An 18818-nucleotide genomic window follows, 5' to 3' on the forward strand; every position below is an offset into this window, starting at 1 on the left:
TTTTTCATGTTTTGAAGGCTTGACTTGCTGCCACTTTCTTCTCCCTCACTGTTCTGCCAACATGTGATATTCAGAATCAGTTTGGGTTTGGAATCCTACCTTTGAATGGCTGGGCTGTGCGCACCAGTAAGCCCTGTGGTCTTACTGGAATTGCTGATCCAAAAGCCATCCCCTCGAGCACACCTTATCTGCCCATGGACGTCTTTGTTCACCTTCTCTTACCTTCTTAGCCCATATTTCCCAGGTTTTACCCAAAGGGGCTTTTCCCTCCCATCGGCTTTATTTGCCCCTTGTCCAACTATTAATCCTTAAACCTTTGTTTCTGTCCCTTGCCTGTTTCTTCAAAGACCAGCTAAGTTCAAGTTATTATTTTCTGAGAATCAGGGGGCAACTGAGTGGCTCAGTCAGTTAACTGGCCAACTTACGCTCAGGGCATGATCTCACTGTTTGTGAGTTTGAGCCCCACATCGAGCTCTGTGCTGACAGCTCAGAGCCTGGAACCTGCTTCAGATTCTGTGTCTCCCTCTGTCTCTGCTCCTTCCCCGCTTGCGCTCTTTCTCTGTCTCTCAAAAATAAATTAGCGTTAAAAAATATTTTTAAAAAACTGGAAGCACTTTGGAAATACCAGCTGGTTGTAAGCAATGGCAGGACCCCCTTGTACCTCCTGCACAGTTGTCTTTGGGTCCCGCCCAGAATACTCACAAAGGAAAAATTGTGAAAGTTGAGGAATGCGAAAGGAAATACTCACATCTCACACATTTCAACTGTATGTCATCTATGAAAATAGAAACCAGCCTTTAAAATCAGAGACTGCCTTTCCATTTTACTTTGTTTACCTCCAAACTGGAAGCAAATCTGACTCACTAAATGGCAGATTATGTGGTGAAACTTTTCTCTCCTGATAAATTCCCGTTGGCATTTCCCCTGGAGATTTAATGGAGTCCTTTTGTAGTTAATTAACTGTAAAATGAGATAAGACCGGACAGTGGTAAAAGGAGGTATCTTTAAGATTTTCCTGCCGGCTGGGTATAATGGGTTTTATTTCTAATCAAAAGCCAAGAAACCATCTCTAAACCTGAGGAGAGGTAAATCCACACTTCCCAGCCCCTCTTCTTTGATGTTGCTTCGCAGCCTGGTGAGTGCTTTTATTAGAAAACTAAGGAGTCGAGGGGTAGGGTTGGCCCATCGATAGCGATAAGCCTTTTGAAGTGGCACCCCTCCCATGCCTTGATGCTCAGGATTAACTCACTCTGGTTCTTTTCCAGCTGCTCCTTTTTTTCTAACTTGTGTATTTCACATGCTTTGCCCTGCCCAGGGTTCGGGAGCCACAACGTAACCATCTTGATTTGTCTTGTTTGCTTTCCGTGTTTCTTGCTTCCTGTGCCAGTTGAACCTGTTGACGCCCGCCCTGCTGCCGACCGAGGACTGACCACCCGACCAGGTATAACCCGGTTCCCTCCTACCTCCCCGCATCGTGCGCATGAGCAGACGCCGTCCGCTTCCTTCGTTAGTAGCCTCTCTAACCTGCAAATATTGAGAGAGAGGAGGTGAAATGCCCATGGAAGCCAGACTTCTAAAAACGCCCCTTACTTTTTCCTTCCACTTTATTTTCCAAGTTCCTATTTAAGGACTCTGTTTTTTTCGTTCTGAGATTCCCTTTTCAAACAATAAAACAGCCCTTCCAAAGTATGGGGCTTTTTTTTTTTCTTTTTTAAGTAGAGAAGATTAAATAGACCTCTCTGTCCTCACAAATGGAAGCCTACAGAGATCCAGATTCTGTCTGGTGGCGACTCGGTGTCTGCTATGAACAGCTCCTCCTTCTTTTCTTGTTTGCTGTGCAGATGGGTCCTTTTATGCCTGAATTGCGCTCAGACATCAATCAGTTTCTCAAGTAGATGGGACTTCCTAAAAATACCAGGATAGGACCACCTCTAGAGCCCTGGAATATTTGCATTTTCTCTTTTGTGTGTTGTATGGACTTATTCTCCACGAGTAACTAAAATGACAGAAAGGATGTATGTGCATAGTTTTATGTAGAAGTCTTTTATTTTTCATACCACTTAATTCCCATTAACACTAAAATAGACACTTCTCTCTTTCTTCCTTTTTTTTAATTTTTTTATACAGTTTCCCAAGCATTAAGAAATGCACCTTCACCTTTTGTTCTGTATTTAGCCTCTGTCTCAAACTGTTTTTCAAATAATGTCACACCACAGCAGAAGCACACACAAGCCTGGGTTTTGACTTTGTACACAACTATGCCCAACTCACAGCAGCCATTGTTTTCAGTGAATCAAAGACAGTAGTTACTGAGTTGACAAATCTGTATATTCCAGAAAGATTTAACTCCACAAACAGTGACTACCTTCTTCCTTATCCGCCTCATGTCCCCGTGCAGTAAGGAAGGAACAGGGAATTCACCTTGTTTGGAGATGTTAACCCTTGGAGGCCCCTGGCTCAGGTCAAGAACAGAACCTGCAGTCTTCACGGACGGTGCAGGCTCGGGCCACCTGTGCCGCCATCCACAGTCCTCGATAAGAACCCCAAGTCTGCCTTGTGGCATCTTCATCCCCTCTATGTGGTTGTTAACAGGGCCGCAGGGATAGTGGAGTGACACATGTTGACGGCTCATCTCATTAATGTTATGAATCTCCGCCTTTAGGGCTTTTCAGAGGAACTTAAATTATAGTAAGTCAGACACAGTTTGGGCTCTCCTAATGTCTTCCTTATTGCCATTGTCACACAAGTGAATTTTAAGGAGCCAGCCATTGACATCCAGCTGACATCCCCGTTCTGGTCACATGGAGCTCAGGACTCGAGTCCAGTTCCATTCTAACTGTGACCGAGACCAGCTCAAGACGGTCATTTGCCCTGGGCCTTTCTTGATGGCACTTTCTATTTTATTTTTAAGGAAGAGATGCTTTTCATCTTACAAAAATAAAAAGTGTGTTAGAAGCACTCTCTCAACCAGTTTTATAAAGTTCCTACTCTGAGCCTTCTAGGGTAATATGTTCTTATTGAAATTTGGGCGGAGGTGGGGAGAGTGATGCCAAAAAAATCACCAAAGTTGATTTTTTTTCCCCCATCCTTTAAAAAATCTAACATGAAAATGACTTTTCTATTCATTCCCCCAAAACAATCTGTTCTAAGGGAAGAGCTAGAAAATGGAGGTGTTATATAGAGGGAAGATGCCATCTGAAGTCTTTATTATAACAATATTTCAGTAACCGCAATATCTCACTTTAATATTTCACACAAAGATCAATGCCATTAAATGCTGTGGTGGGTGGAGAGAAATGAAATGAGAAGATGCCTGTTCTCAGGAGCTTGATGTATAATAGAGGGAACACACTGTGCGTATTTAAAAGAGAAGATGGAAAAAAATAAAATAATAAAATAAAATATAAAATAGAGGTGCCTGGGTGGCCCAGTCAATTAAGCGTCTGACTTCAGCTCAAGTCATGATCTCACATGTGCTCATGTGCTGACAGCTCAGAGCCTGGAGCCTGCTTCGGATTCTGTGTCTCCCTCTCTCTCTGCCCCTCCCCAACTCTCATTCTGTCTCTCTCTAAAATAAACATACATTTAAAAAACTTTAAAAATAGTAATAAGTTTTTAAAAAACAAAATAAAATAAATAAATAAATAAAAGAGGAGATGGAATTAGAACACGGGGGGAATCCAAAGCAACATAAAGTTTAAACCAGGGTGTCTGTGATGTAAGCAAACAGGACACTCATCAAGGGGTGTGTTAACCTGGACACGTGCTGGAAGATGACTTGGAGGAAGGTTTTGGAAGAGTTGAGTCTCATCCATTGGCAAAGGAGAGGGGAAGGAGTCAAAGATGAGAGCAGCCAACGTTCAGCTCTGTTTCTTCTACTGGATAAGGCTAGGGTCTCCCCAGTAGAAGAAGGTCATAGGTAAGAAAAACTGACCAGATATGAAGGGAGGAAGAGTCTAGTTTATGAATAGCTCTATTTGCTGGATCCATATTAAGACCTATGTCCATATGCTCTCTATTTCTGTGCTTCCAGTGAGTCTCCCAAGCATTTGGACCAATTCCTCCCTATGTTCATCGCATTCATTTTGGTTCTTCAGGAAATCGCATGCTTGAGTCTAATGTGCCAAAGTATATCTTTAGACTTTTCAAACTTAGAGACTCTTCCCAGGATTGTCCTCTCATGTCATTCCATTGATGGCATCGTTGTTGAATAATTGCCATTGACAGTCTGAAACAAGTGAAGAAAGGGTTTTTGTATAATCATGACTGAAGAAGATAACTTCTCTTTGTCTTTCATACCTGAAAAACGAGGGCGCTGTAACTTGTAGAATGTGGTGTCGAGTAGGGGAAACAGTGGTAGCAGTGGTGATATCTGGGCGTGGTGGCCATTCCATAGCTACTCGCCTGGCTTATTTCCAGGGAACAGTGAATTCTGAAGGTCAAGTTATGCCATTTGACCAGAATAAAGAGGAAAGATTCTTAGCAGGCTCTCCACAGGGGAAGGAAAGCTATGCTTTCCACTCTAATTTATTACCACCCTTCTCCAGTCCCCATGAAAGAGACCAAGTCCTTGACCCCAAGCCATGTGAGAGGTTTCATGAGCGACATGCCTCCTTCCCCTTTCAAGCGAGACTCTGCTCACTTACTGTGGCATAGACAATTGGAGTCACACCAGGGCTTAGAATGGAATCCACACAACTGAGAAAGCACCATCTGATTAGCCCATAAGCAAAGGTCCTTGTGACCTGTTTAAATCTATGCATCACAGTTAGTCACATACATAGTATGAACTTACTGTCCATGATGTTTGCCTATATGCAAACGTATTCATTTTTCTTACCTTTTAGTGAGATTTCCTTAGTATACCAAAGGTCTACTATGTGATGGTACCTGCTATACAAAATGACCTAAAAAGATCTCTTTCTGCTGAGAATCTCACAAACTGTTGAGCTATAGTTATCTGTTGTTCTGACTTGTTAGATGAATTTCTATTTTGTTTTTGACTCTCAAAAGTATTTTCAATATTCTTTTAGAAATGATATGTGGGCTTTGACAAATTTGAGTGGAGATCTCATATTTTTTATGTAATTGTTTGGTCCCAAAAATTTAAAAAAGACTATTCAAGAGACTTTTTTTTTAAAACCTCAGAAATACAGAGGTGTCTGGGTGGCTCGGTCAGTCGGGTAAGCACCCAAATCCTGATTTCAGTTCAGGTCATGATCTCACAGTTGTGAGATCGAGCCCCACATTGAGCTCCACTCTGAGTGTGGGTCCTGCTTGGGATTCTCTCTTCTCTCTCTGCCCCTTCCCCACTTGCATGCCCACACTTTCTTTCTCAAACATAAATAAATAAACATTAAAGAAATCTCAGAAAGTTAATTCTAACTGTTGCATTGCTAGATCCTGATGACAGAAAAAGGGTGAACTATAAAGAAATCACTCTGGTTACACCAGCACTTAGATTTAAAAGGAGCTTTAGAAAGATAAAAATATACAGCCGTTATATTATATATGTGTATATATATAAATATTCTCCATTATGAGAAATAACAGAGCTTTAGCATCACACAGCCTGAGAAAAATAGTGTCAGGAAGATTATAGGTCAGAATGAGATGAAAATCATGAGAAAATACAAATACTTTTAAAACTATTTATATAGAGAATAGAGAGCCCTGCAACTCTCAGGACAGGGCCAGCGTTATGGGATGGTTGACAAGACCCAGCAAAAGATGAGACAGAAAGGGAAACTGTCCCACTTTGTGCTTCTGCTGTTATGTCTGTATCAAAGATACTGATCTTCCGAAAGAGGGAAATTAAAGCCCAAGGTAGATCAAGACGAAAAAAAGAAAGCACTGGTTCCCTGTAGTAGTTACCTGCTAGTGTAACAAATAATTCCATAACTTAGCTACTTAAACCAACAAGCATTTGGTTTCTTAGAGTTACTGTGACACTCGGGATTTCAGGGATGGGTTAGCTGGATGCCTCTGGCTCAGAGTTTCTCATGAGGTTGCAGTCAGGACATCTTCCAGAGCTGCAACCATCTGAAGGCTTGAATCTTGACTCTGATGGGTCTGTTTCCAAGATGGCGCACTCACGTGGCTGTTGGCAGGAGACTGCCACACGTCGTTGTGGGGACCTTTTTGTAGAGCTTTTGAGTGTCCTCCTGACGTGGCTGCTGGCTTTCCCAGACCAAGTGATCCAAGAAAGAGAACGTTGCCCTTTTTTTTCTTTACGTAGACTTAGAACATACCTATGATCACTTTCTCTATTTTCTATTCATTAGAAGCAAGGAATTCCATCTAGTCCACGCTGAAGGGAAGGGGATTAAGTCCCACCTCAGGAAAGGGGGAGTATGAACATATCTGTGGATATATTTTAAATCTACAACAGGGGCGCCTGGGTGGCTCAGTTGGTTAAGCCTCCAGCTTCAGCTCAGGTCAGATCTCACGTTCGTGAGTTCGAGCCCCATGTCAGGCTCTGTGCTGACAGCTAGCTCAGAGCCTGGAGCCTGCTTCCCGTTCTGTGACTCCTTCTCTCTCTCCCCCTCTCATGCTCTGTCTCTCTCTCTATCAAAACTAAATAAAACATTAAAAAAAATTTTTTAATAAAAAAAATAAATCCACAACACCATTGCCATTGTCACTCTGACAACAGTATATTCAATATTCTTTCAGAAATGATATGTGGGCTTTGACAAATTTGAGTGGAGAGCTCATGTTTTTTCTGTAATTGTCTGGTCCCAAGAATCTAAAAAAGACTCTTCAAGAGACATTTTTTTCAAAACCTCAGAAATATAGAGGTGCCTGGGTGGCTCCTGATTTCTCCACCCACATCCAAGTCCTTGTGACCCAGACAAATTGTAGGCTATGAGAACTTGAGAGTGAAATCCTGCAGCCGCCCTCCATAATCTTTGTGGATCTGTGGAGAGCAGGAGAGCTGGGAAGACAGAGCGAAGAAAGTCATTCTGACCAAGAGGAGAGAAGATAAGGTGACAGTCTACAGGCCAGTTGTAGATTGACATTGATCTGCGGTCTGTTTTCAGATGAGTCCTTAAATGGAAGCTTTGTGAACAATTGGACGAGGAATCAAAGATCTGTCACAACCAGCATGGGTGCCCATGGTCACGTCCAATTACCCTCCCTTTCCTTTTATATGAGCCATGCCCTTAGACTGGCACACGATGTTTTGTGGACATTGCGCTTTTCTGTTCCAACGAGGCGTATGACAAGTTTCACGGCACCCGGTGGACAAGACTGTAAGAGTGACTACACAGAAAGCAAGAAATTAGATCCCATGGGAGCTGAAGGGCCTGGTAACATGTAGCCTGGGCAAGAACCATCGGGAACATGCTGCCTCTCCTTGAGGGTCTGATCTGCTCAAGGCTACAATGCAGGAGGGGGTTCGGCTTGCAGTGCTGCGCAGACTCAAAGAGCAGCTGCAGGAGAACTGATCTGGGCTTGCTGTGAAAAGGCATCATTCTTGTAGGCAGAGCTGTCTGCAAAGGAGGCACGTGGATAGATTTCTTTTTCTCCACTCACTCAGGAGTGGAGGGTTGTGATTGTGTTAAAAGTCTTTCTCATCCTAAAATTCTGACTTTTGATATCTAAATGCTGCAGTACGGAAACTGATGTTTACATCTTGTACTTTCAGCTTTCCTGTGAAAAATGGCTTTACTTTTTTTTTTTAGCTTCAAACTATTATTTGAAAACCAAAATTTATTGTAACCATCAGGGTAAGAATCACATAGCAATTTATAGAGAAGGAGTAAGTACGTTACAAATTCTGTTCGTCCTACAGAAATATGTTCAAAAATGATGTACCGCAACTCTCCATTCAGCAGGATGAACCGATTACATTCTGCATCTGTAACTAAATCACTTAAATAAATGATAGGATTTTTACAGTGCTTCACTGCATAGACGGACATAATTTATTTGTAATAAGAACAAAGCCCTAAAATCGCAGATTGAGTCTACCAGGTAATTAGTGCTCGTTTTTAAAGACTTTTATTATTTTTTCCGAAGGAATTAGAATACATGAGAAAAGACACAGAATAGGCTAAACTATTAATAAGCCCCTAAAACAAGCCAGTATATTCTGGGAACGCATCCTTGCTAACCTCCTGGCTGGCATTTAACTTCTGGCTTTCCCCATTTAAAAAAAAAAAATTACAGTGTGTGTTTAGACTCAGTAGAAGCTTTAACTTTGGATTTCTTTAATCTTTAATTTCTCTTTGTTTAAAATAGGTAGGGGTTAAGGGTTTTAAATACAGGGTATCAGCTTCCTTGAAGAAAGTCATTAATCTATTTCCTCTCACTCCCAGCCTAGAAGGGAGGTTTTGGTAGCCTTTGTGTTGCAGTCGTACTGTTTACAGATAAAATGAATTGAGTGCCCTGCATCATTTAATTACCGTGTGATGCTTATGGATTAATGCAGGTTCAGGCTTAACAAATATCAAGACAGAAGAGATCTCTGAGGTGAAGATGGATGCCGAGTTCCGACATGAGTCAGGATACGAAGTTCATCACCAGAAATTGGTACGTGAAATACTTTACCTCTTCCTGCCAAATGACCTGTTAACGCTTGTTCATTCCGTGCCAGAAATCCAGTAAAGGAGAAAATGCAAATAAAGAACTTGCCTAAAGGATTATCATGAAACATAAAGAAAAAGATGTCTTTCTATAGTAGTTTTTTATGCCTAGAAGGTTAGCTAAGCCCAGCGAGCGCTTACAGTGGAATTAATTTATATAATACTGTCCCATCTAGGGGCACCTGGGTGGCTCCGGGAGATTAAGTGTCTGACTTCAGCTCATGTCACCATCTCATGCTCCACTGAGTTCAAGCCTTGCGTAGGACTCTGTGCTGACAGCTCAGAGCCTGGAGCCTGCTTCAGATTCTGTGTCTCCTCTCTCTTTGCCCCTCCCCATCTCGTGCTTTGTCTCCCTCTCTCTCTCTCTCTCTCAAAGTAAATAAAAACATTAAAAAATAATGACAATATCCACTCTAATCAATTTCCACTGTGTTTGCTAGGAAGACAGGTTTATAAGAGGTGGATTTGAAATGCAAACATCACTTGTTTCCCAGAATATGTTTTACAGCTGTTCTCTTCAGTTGGCGTTTATAACTGTCTGCCTGCGCGTCTTCGTCTCTCCTTCCTGTCCCTTCCTGTCCTTTCCCCAATGCCCACGTGATCGGTTCTCCCACAGGGCCAGGATCTTTGGGTTTCTACCGAGGTGGGTGGAGGCAGGAGGTAAGCAGGATGCCATGGCGGTCCCTACAGTGTCACTCGTTGAAAGGTTTGGGCAAAGAAGATGGCAGCTTCCTTTTCAGACAACATCTCCTCCCTCCCTTCTTTTTCCCCTAAATGTTAGAATCATAGTAAATCAAAGAGCACCCATCTCTTTGCAGACAGCTCCAGTAGTTACGTAAAATCTTTTACCAAAAACTTCAGATAAATCAAATCCTGCATTATATTAGGGTTTCTTTCATCTTTTTTTTAAATAATTTTTTAACACACATTTATTTTTGGGGGAGAGAGAAACAGAGCACAAGCAAGGGGGTGGGCAAAGAGAGAGGGAGACACAGAATCGGGAGCAAACTCCAGGTCCCTAACTGTCAGCACAGAGCCCGACATGGGGCTAGAACTCGCGGACCGGAAGATCGTGACCTGAGCTGAAGTCTGACGCTCAACTCATTGAGCCCCAGGCACGCCAAGGGTTTCTTTCATCTTCTCGGCAAGCATAGTAAGAAGGTTAAATTAATAAAGAAGACAGTTTTACTGCACAGTCAGTAGTCCACATAAAATGGTAATGAAGTTCTAGCAATAATAATGCTTGAGAAGTGCTTGCCCTCGCGCACTTCCGTGTAACCGTGTGTGTGCTTTCACGGAAAAATATCTTTCCCGGATTCACAAATAATATGTATAAATCCAAGTGGTAAATTCCAAAAGAAATGCCTGTGAAGTATTGTGTAGGCCTCTTTTCACTTAACAGTTGGAGCAAATCCAAAACTGACTTGTGATTCAGATTTACATTTTAACTTTCATCATTTTTGTATAAGAACATTTCACTTTTTTTGAAGCACGATCTTCATTGGCGGGTTAATCCAGTCTCCGTTATTGTAGAATCAGGGGCACTCTTGCTCTGGCTGGTGCTGAAAAGGTTAAAAAACCCTGGGGGAGGGGCACCTGGGGGGCCTCAATTGGTTGAGCATTTGACTTCGGCTCAGGTCATGATCTCACAGTTTACGGTTCGAGCCCCGCGTCGGCCTCTGTGCGGACAGCTCAGAGCCTGGAGCCTGCCTCAGATTCTGGGACTCCTCTCTCTGCCCCTGTGCCACTCACTCTCACTCTTTCAAACATAAACAAACATTTTTAAAAAGATTTTTTTAAAAAACGACCCTGGGGACCGACTGAAGAGTTGGGAGCTAGTGGGGCACAGAGCTAAAGATTAATGTGTGGACTTGCATTTTCTGGAGTCTGTGTCATAAAAACCCGTCTCCAGGATTACACTAACCCCTGTAATGTGACAGTGACTAATGGCAGGGGCAGCAATTAGGAGACTCCGCTCCCTCTACTGAGCTGGTTGATAAGATAATGTGCTATAATTAGTGCGATGAATATTACAAAATTACAGTATTTTCTTAAAGACATAGGAAGATGTCCAGACTTGCATTTACTCCTGATTACCTCACACTTGTACCATTAGCTAATTAACGATTTGCTTGTTTTTAAATATGCTGAACTGGCATATTTGTTGGGAAAGAATAATCATGAACCGTTTCCCATTTTGTTGCAACTTTATCGCAAGGAAGGCTCCTTTAGAACTTGACTTCATTTGCTATGTTTGATGTCGCCTTTTCAGATCGCAAGGATGTTCGTTTTCCCTGTGAAAATCAGTCCTTTTACTATGTTGAGGTTATACTGAAGGTTAGGGAGCTGTTTTTATTAATTTATATACAAAATAGTGTGCGTTTTTAGTAATGAGGCGCAGTGACAGGGCGTAAAGGCATCTTTGTACATAACAGGGTTATAAAAGTGCCTTGTGCTCTTGTAAGTACTTAGTGAGGTTGAAAAATAGTGACGTGCTTTTTTATAAACAATAGAAAGGAGTACTGTGCAGCAAAGTTTTCATACTGAATACGTTATCTTTGGCAGTATTTTCCAAAATTTTTTATGTTAAATCCAAATAGCATAAAACGACAGTTTTAATTGTGTTTCTGGAGAACACAGTAAGCAAGCCGGAGTTCTGCATGGCTATTAAAATGCTTACCTCGTTGCCTCCTACTTCTAACCTTTGGGGGAAAAAAACCTGTGTTTTAAGCATCACACTTCCCAAGGTTAAGTACTGTCTTAATTATTAAATTATTGGCTAAAAGTAGATAACAAGATGTCCTTTTTTTCCTGATTAACTCCTTTTGGTTTTAGATGCTTTATTCCTATGTATTAATGTCCATCTAAGGAAATTAGGACATTTGTGGGGTTTGAAAAGCACCTAAGGCATAGTGGTCCTGCATCCAGTCTCTGAGCTGATCTGCTTTCAAAATCACGCTCTGTGCCTTTATAGCCTCTGATAGGTCCCCGCGCCACCTCTTACCAAATGTTCCACCTGTCAGGGGGTTTCAGGTCTTTCTAGGGACATGCAGGGGGGTGAGGGAGGGAGGTAGACTTCCCAGAACTGGGGACGCCACATGTTGTGCATTGTTCTGTAGACTACAGATGTCAGTCTTAGTAGAATGTTGGGAGTAGTACCAGATCCAACTCGCACTCATATACTGAGACTTTTCACGTACCGTATCCAGTTGTCTCCTGCAATTGCCATCCTTTTTCTTGATTTGTTTTCAAGGTGTTCTTTGCAGAAGATGTGGGTTCAAACAAAGGTGCCATCATCGGACTCATGGTGGGCGGCGTTGTCATAGCAACAGTGATTGTCATCACCTTGGTGATGCTGAAGAAGAAACAGTACACGTCCATTCATCACGGTGTCGTGGAGGTAGGTTACCTTGGCCACGTGCTTGCAGGTGGGAGTTAAAAGCTACAAGGGAGATTTTGCTTGGCATTAAACTGAGACTCCTCCAAGTATCTCTTCTTTGAAAACAAAATCCATATTCCTGCATGGTGCTCAGCTTGGCAGCTGTGTTCTTATTTTGGTCTTTGTTCACTCTGACTTAGAAATCCTATCTGTGATCAAGGTATTGGGTTGTATGCTGCTGCCTCAGCTTCTTATGGTTTGTATTGAAATGTCAAAATAATACTAATTATAATGTCTGACTTAAAGATATTGTGATCATCCTCACACATGTAAAAGGAAAGAAAAAAAAACAGAAGTTAAAAAGGAAAAGGAAAGTGGAAGTCTGCTGCAAACAAAACCTAAACCCATTTATTCCCTAACTTTTTTTAGGTTTATTTATTTTTTGAAAGAGGGAGAGCAAGGGAGAGGCAGAGAGAGGCGGGGCCTGGTGCAGGGCTCGAACTCACGAACTCTGAGATCATGACCTGAGCCGAAATCAAGAGTCAGACGCTCAACCGAGTGAGCCACCAAGGCACCCCTGTTTCTAATTTTTTTTTTGTTTTAAAGAATCTGACTTGTAACTAAAACCAGGTAATAGTAATTAATGCTAATTTTCAGTTAAGTTTCACAGGAAATCACATTATACCCAATAGCCAAGCAGAGCCTACAAGGTCATTGCAACTTTCCACCTGTTATCCTGCACGTCCGCCTGAAATACCTTAGTTAACAGGGGTAGTGCAGTCACACTGGGGGTGCGCTAGTAGGTGTTCAGTGGTGTTGGCCTATGTGTTTGAGAAGTCTGGAGTCATTAAGATAAAACCTAGCATCAGAAATTGGGAGCCAAGCAGCTTGTGCAGGAGGAATACATAGAAAACCCTGGCCGGTTTGGCTAAAGCATAATTAGGGCAGGATGCCTGGGCTCGATTCTCTGGTTTTCACAAGTTGGAATTGTAATAGAAAGTTTTTGTTGTGCTGGTTCAGTTTTCAGTAGCAAACGTGTGTGTACAGGCTTTTATTAAAATTGAGACATGTTTGGGGTGGCTCAGTCGGTTAAGGGTCCCAACTCTAGATTTGGGCTCAGGTCATGATCTCATGGTGTGTGAGTTCAAGCCTCGCATTGGGCTCTGTGCTGACAGCGGACAGCCTGCTTGGGATTTTCTCTCTCTCCCTTTCTCTCTCTCTTTCTCTCTGCCCTTCCCCCCTCCAAAATAAATAAACATTTTTTAAAAAGGGGGAAAGAGCGGTGAAAGAGCAGAATGACGTGCCGTTGACCGTGGCGTGGTGCTCTTCTGTAGGATCTCGGAGCTCGTGTCTTGTGAAGCCTTGTGAGATGTATCACTGTAAGCACCGCTCACGTCCTTTCTACTCAAAACAACACTTGTTTCCAATTCATGTTTGGGCAAAAAAAAAAAGTGTTTTTCATACTTGAATAATTAAAAAGCCCTTTTTTAATTCTTTAATATACTATTCGGGAATGTCATCGTTTCTAATTGCAGAGCGTTGACACCATGTTCTGTCACAGCAGCCATACAACAAAGTGACCTGACAGTCCTGTGCCTCACACGGTGCTCGGCACAGTGAGCCCAGCTGCTTTCTGTCACCTGTTATTCTGTGTTTTGATCGCCTTCGACTGATGAGTGTCCCCAAGGGGCCTCTTCCTTTCGATCAGTTCCAAGTGCCCGTTTCAGGCGCCAGAGTCCAAAGAGCCTGTATTGGTAAACTGCAGAAATCTATTTCCTCACAATCTGGAGGTTACAAGTCCGAGATCAGGGTGTCAGTGGGGCTGTCTCCGCTCTGTAGCTTGTAGACCGGCCTCTTAGACCTTCACACCATCTTTTCTCTATGCCTGTCTGTGTCCTCATCTCTTCTTGTAAGGACACCAGTATTATTGGATCAAGAGCTACCCCAATGATCTCATTTAACCTTAACTACTGCACAAAGACCATGTCTCCAAGTACAAATCGTAGACACTAGGGGCTAGGACTTTAGCATATGAACTTGGGGAGGACACAGTCCATTACAGGGCCCAGAGATGCTGGGCAGGAAAGTGAGGTCTCTCTCTGGGACTCACTGCCAAGGTTGTGCATCGGACTTGCCGGGCACTTAAAAAGACACATCCCCAGGTCCCAGCCCAGACCTACAGAAAACAACTTCCAAATGGGCTTAGAATCTGAGTGTTGAGAATATTCCCAACTGAATGGGACATGCAGTCATTTTTGAGAATCCCTGATTTCTTTCAGTCACCTCTCTGAGCCAGCCATTAAGAGCAGAAAATGGTATCTTGTCTGCAAGAGAACTAGCTGACTTTTAAGCCTTGTTACAGCCACCTAGGTTAAAAGTATCTTGTGGTTAGTTCTCAAGAAACGTCTCCTTGGATCTGGGATGTCAGAGAATAAGTTGACATTTTAATAAAGATTCTGATAAGAAGATACTAATGTTTAAGCCAGGAGGCACCCTTGAAGGAGCAGAATTGTAGAGAGGAGACTTAGCCCTTGATATAATTTCTGGTGCCTATTTGCGATCATCCAGAAACCTCTCCAGAGTGAGTGCCCTCCTTGAATTGTGTTTCTTTTCCTTACTTCTTCTCACCTCCTCCTCCTCTGAAATCAAGGATGTCGTCAGAAACCTGGAAACCATCCCCTTCCGCCTCTGCAGGCTTTCCTTTCTCTCTTTTCCGTCCGCTCTGTGCCCTTCCGTGTTGAACTGCATACAGCAGTGTCCGGCCAGATCGTCACCCACCCCTGTCCCCAGGAAGGTTATAGTCTAGCTGGAGTGGTTAAACCTGGACACAAAGAGCTGCAGGCCACCCAGGTGGGGTGCTGTGAGGTTTCCCAGCACTGTTTCTGAGAGCATCCCAGCATCTACCGTGCGTGGACGTGACCCTTCTACAGATGTCCTCTGTCCGTCTTGGCAAGCTGTCACACAGGGCCCCAGAAATAAGCTCCTTCCCGGCTCCAGTTACCCTGCTTCATCAGTGAGTAACCCTACCTCACTGAGAACAAAAATAAGCAAACAAGTACTCAGAGACTGGGTGGCTCAGTCAGTTAAGTGTCTGACTGCGGCGTAGGTCATGATCTCACGGTTCGTGGGTTCGAGCCCCGCGTCGGGCTCTGTGCGGACCGCTCGGAGCCCGGAGCCTGCTTCAGATTCTGTGTCTCCCTCTCTCTCTGCCCCTCCCCCACACACACTCTGTCTCTCTCGCTCTCAAAAGTAAACATGAAAACATGTTTTTAATAAAAACAAAAAAGAAGCAATCGATATTGGTTTAGTGATTTGCTTAGCCATGAAGCCAGAGGCCCATTCACTAAGCCCTTAGCCGTGCTCTCCCCAGGAGATGACTCTGTTTGTGTCTCAAGCAGTGATGCGATGGCCCTTTGTTACACTGTTTCCCAGATGTGCCCACCATCTCTGGGCCACCACTGAGGGTCCCAGTAGTGGGTGAACCTGTCCCAATCGCTTCTGCCCAGTCCACTGACCCCGGGTTTTGTTCAGCAGCAGGTGTCCATGGACACTGGGTATTTGAAAATACACATTGTAGCTCTTCCCACCACTCTTCCTGAATGGAGACCTCGCCTTTAATAAGACGGAGGGAGGGGACAGATTTGTAGGAAGGGGACAAACTGGCAGCAAGCAGTGAATAGGTCCTGGAGATCTAATACACAGCACAGTGAATATGGACCCTGATACTGTATTGTAATCATCAAACTTGCCACGAGGCTAGAACCTAATTATTCAAAACTTTAATAATAAAGGATAAAAAAGGATAATTCTCTGACCTAATAGAGGCACTAATTAGCCCTACAACAGCAATCATATTGCATTGTTTAAATGTATCAAATTAACGTGTGATGCACATTAAATTTACATAATGTTATATGTAAAATATATCTCAATAGGAAAAAAGTTTTGTGGGGGAGGGTGCAAATTCTCTTTATTATAGGATATGAAACAGTTTTCCTTTCGAAGGTCTGATACGTGGAGCATCAGAAGTCTCTCCTTCACTCTCCAGCCGACTCATTAACAATCTAAATAAGAGAGCTGTTTAGTTATCTTTTTTTTTAGTGTTTTTTATTTCCGAGAGAGACAGAGTGTGAACAGGGGAGGAGGAGGAGGGGCAGAGAGAGAGGGAGATGCAGAATCCGAAGCAGGTTCCAGGCTCTGAGCTGTCAGCACAGAGCACGACTCAGGTCTGGAACTCTCGAACTGTGAGATCACAGCCCGAACCGAAGTCAGTCACTCAACCTACTGAGCCTTCCAGACGCCCCGCTTAGTTATCTTTTCATAGAGTTAGGACATATGACACTTCCTTATGAGTGTGCCGTCATACTGGTGACATCATAAAAGTATGTCCAGGGGGCACCTGGGTGGCTCAGTCGGTTAAGCATCTGACTTTGGCTCAGTGTTCATGGGTTTGAGCCCCATGTCAGGCTCCTGATGTCAACACAAAGCCTGCTTCAGATTCTCCGTCTCTCTCTCTCTGCCTCTCCCCCACTTGTGCTCTGTCTCTCTCAAAAATAGATAAACATTTTTTAAGTTACTTACTTTGAATATGAAATGTCTGCAGGGGTCCTTTCTTCCCGGCCGAAGTTGGCCCAGCAGGATGGAGGCACCTAGCAGCCACTGATCTGGGTGTTGTGGAGCAGCTGGGCAGAGTGGTCAGGTTAAGTGGGAGACAGAGGTCCAGGAAAGTGTGGCTGGACTCAAAATGTCTTGTGGCTGGAAAGCAGGCAGCGGTATTGGAAGCTCAAAAGAAAGCATCAGTGATCTGAGACGATGAAGGAATAACAAAGAGTTCATTGCCTGCCTGAAAGATCCCTTAAACGTAGGCAGTAAACCTAAAAGAACCACTTCTAGAAAGATGGAATTACAGTTAAGAAAATGAACATGGGGATGCCTGGGCGGCTCATTCAGTTGAATGTCAGACTTTGGCTCAGGTCATGATCTCACAGTTCTTGGGTTTGAGCCCCACGTCGGGCTCTGTGCTGACAGCTTGGAGCCTGGAGCCTGCTTTGGATTCTGTCTTCCGCTCCCTCTCTCTCTCTCTCTCTCTCTCTCTCTCTCTCTCTCTCTCTGTCCCTGCCTTGCTCATGCTCATGCTCTGTCTCTCTCTCTACTCCTTCAAAAGTAAATAAACATTTAAAAAAACTTTTGTTTTAAAATGAACATGGACATGATTGAGCAGAAGACCAGCGCTGTGGAATTAGAGGAGGGAAGACTGACTAACTTACAGACATGGTTGTTGTTTGCTTTGTTTTCCTTCCCGTAGTAGGAGGTCCTTTGATTTTCTTACCCTCCATTGTGATTGTGTGTTAAGTCGCTGTGTTTTATGTTATTCTCCTTTCCTCATCCGCCCGGTCACCTGAGATGGAGTGTCTTAGGGGTCAGGACTCTTGTTCAGCCTAACTCAGTGTCCACGCATTAAAGGGACACCCAGTAACACCCATCCTGCTGGTGATTCTGCATAGTAAAATTACAGGGTGGCATTCGCCAGCTAACCACACCCCTGCTGAAGATGACAGGATACTCAAGGACTAGGAGCTAAGGAGACCCAGATCGAATTTGATCCCTGCAGTCTTGACCATCCTGTGGGTATAGTGAAGGAATAAAGGGGGAAGCCAAGCTGGGGGGCGGCGCAGAGGGTCCCAGGGCTCCCATGAGCACACGGCACCCCAAGCTCGATGAAGACTTAGGATCAGTTACTGATGTGACCTCATCCAGAAAGTCCGGAGGGGGAGTGCACGGAGGTGATGTGCATGTGTGTTTGTGTCTCAGCAAGTGATAGATGTCCCTGCCCAGTGGGCAGGTGGCCATTCTCTTCCCAACGTCATTGTTGCATCATTCCATCCAGAGCAGGCGGCACTGTCTCCAACTCTCCCCAGCTCTGCTTTAGGGGAAATAATAGTGAGGTGTCTGCCTCCCCAGGGTCGCAGTGGGCTAACCCTTACATGCTGGCCCCCACCAGCGCGGTAGCTTAGCCTTGAGGGACTGTCACTGAGCCCCACTGGGGAGGAAGGCTCCCACTTACCTGACATTCTTCCTTTGGTGGTAGGTTTCTCTATGGATGTGAGTACCCAGTGTTTCACTTTGAGCTTCCATGGGGCTAGGGACAGAGACACAACCCAGATTCCTTAGGTACCATTTTGTAAAAATAATCCCCTTCCTGGAGGGTCTGAGGGCTAAGCCTCTCCACCGCAGGAATGGGGAGGCTTGAGCCGCCCTCCTCACAACAAAAGATAACAATGAGGATTCAGAGGCAGGAAGCCAAGAAGACAGGAAAGTTAGGTGCATGGATTGCACACCAGCCTCAGCCTCACATTCCTCACAGGGCTGTTTTAAGCGTTTGGCTTTGGCCTCTGAAGAAGAGATAAACTATTAAGTTTCGGGGAGTGCCCTTGACCTTGGTAAATGCAGATGACAGGTGACAGTCATTGTGAGGGTCCATGGCTTCCTGGAGGGCGTAGAGCTGTGATATTCTAACAGTGGAGGAGCGTTTTTTTCCCCTACACTCAGAAATAGAGCAACTTTGTGCTGCATCTTTTTCTCAGTGAGACTTTTTGTTGTTTGGGTTTTGCTTTGTTTTTTTAATCCTGACACTCTTTGAAATATGAGTTAAAAGGTGGCACAGAAACAAGAAGAGGCCCAAGTTCAAATGGCCTCGTGCTCTATACAGGCCGTTTTCCGACAAGCAGATCTGGAGAGTCGTGGAAATCTCTCCTTCTCAGTGCTCATCTTTAATGATGGCATTTTAACTTACAAATCCGTGGCTAATTACACAATCGCCACTTAATGCACGGTGACCTCATTTGTTG

At 43.9% G+C, this 18818-nt stretch overlaps 1 protein-coding gene and 1 long non-coding RNA gene across 7 annotated transcripts in view; one reads left to right on the plus strand and one right to left on the minus strand.

The window, feature by feature from the left end:
- Positions 1-18818, plus strand: part of APP (amyloid beta precursor protein) — a 205210-nt gene that overhangs the window by 182988 nt on the left and 3404 nt on the right. For 3 of the 6 annotated variants that reach the window (XM_029939098.1, XM_029939100.1, XM_029939101.1), the window contains 3 exons: positions 1388-1441; positions 8438-8538; positions 11845-11991. In XM_029939098.1, the coding sequence (XP_029794958.1) occupies positions 1388-1441; positions 8438-8538; positions 11845-11991 (302 nt within the window). The remainder of the gene's footprint in view (positions 1-1387; positions 1442-8437; positions 8539-11844; positions 11992-18818) is intronic. The other 3 variants (XM_029939099.1, XM_029939102.1, XM_029939104.1) reach the window with 1 other exon arrangement.
- LOC115291585 lies at positions 15914-17755 on the minus strand. The gene is made up of 3 exons (XR_003908543.1): positions 17238-17755; positions 16552-16774; positions 15914-16034 (listed from the first exon to the last, which is right to left on the minus strand). It is a non-coding gene; the product is annotated as an uncharacterized LOC115291585 (long non-coding RNA).

Source organism: Suricata suricatta, chromosome 5, assembly GCF_006229205.1.
Source record: "Suricata suricatta isolate VVHF042 chromosome 5, meerkat_22Aug2017_6uvM2_HiC, whole genome shotgun sequence".
Lineage (NCBI taxonomy): Eukaryota > Metazoa > Chordata > Mammalia > Carnivora > Herpestidae > Suricata > Suricata suricatta.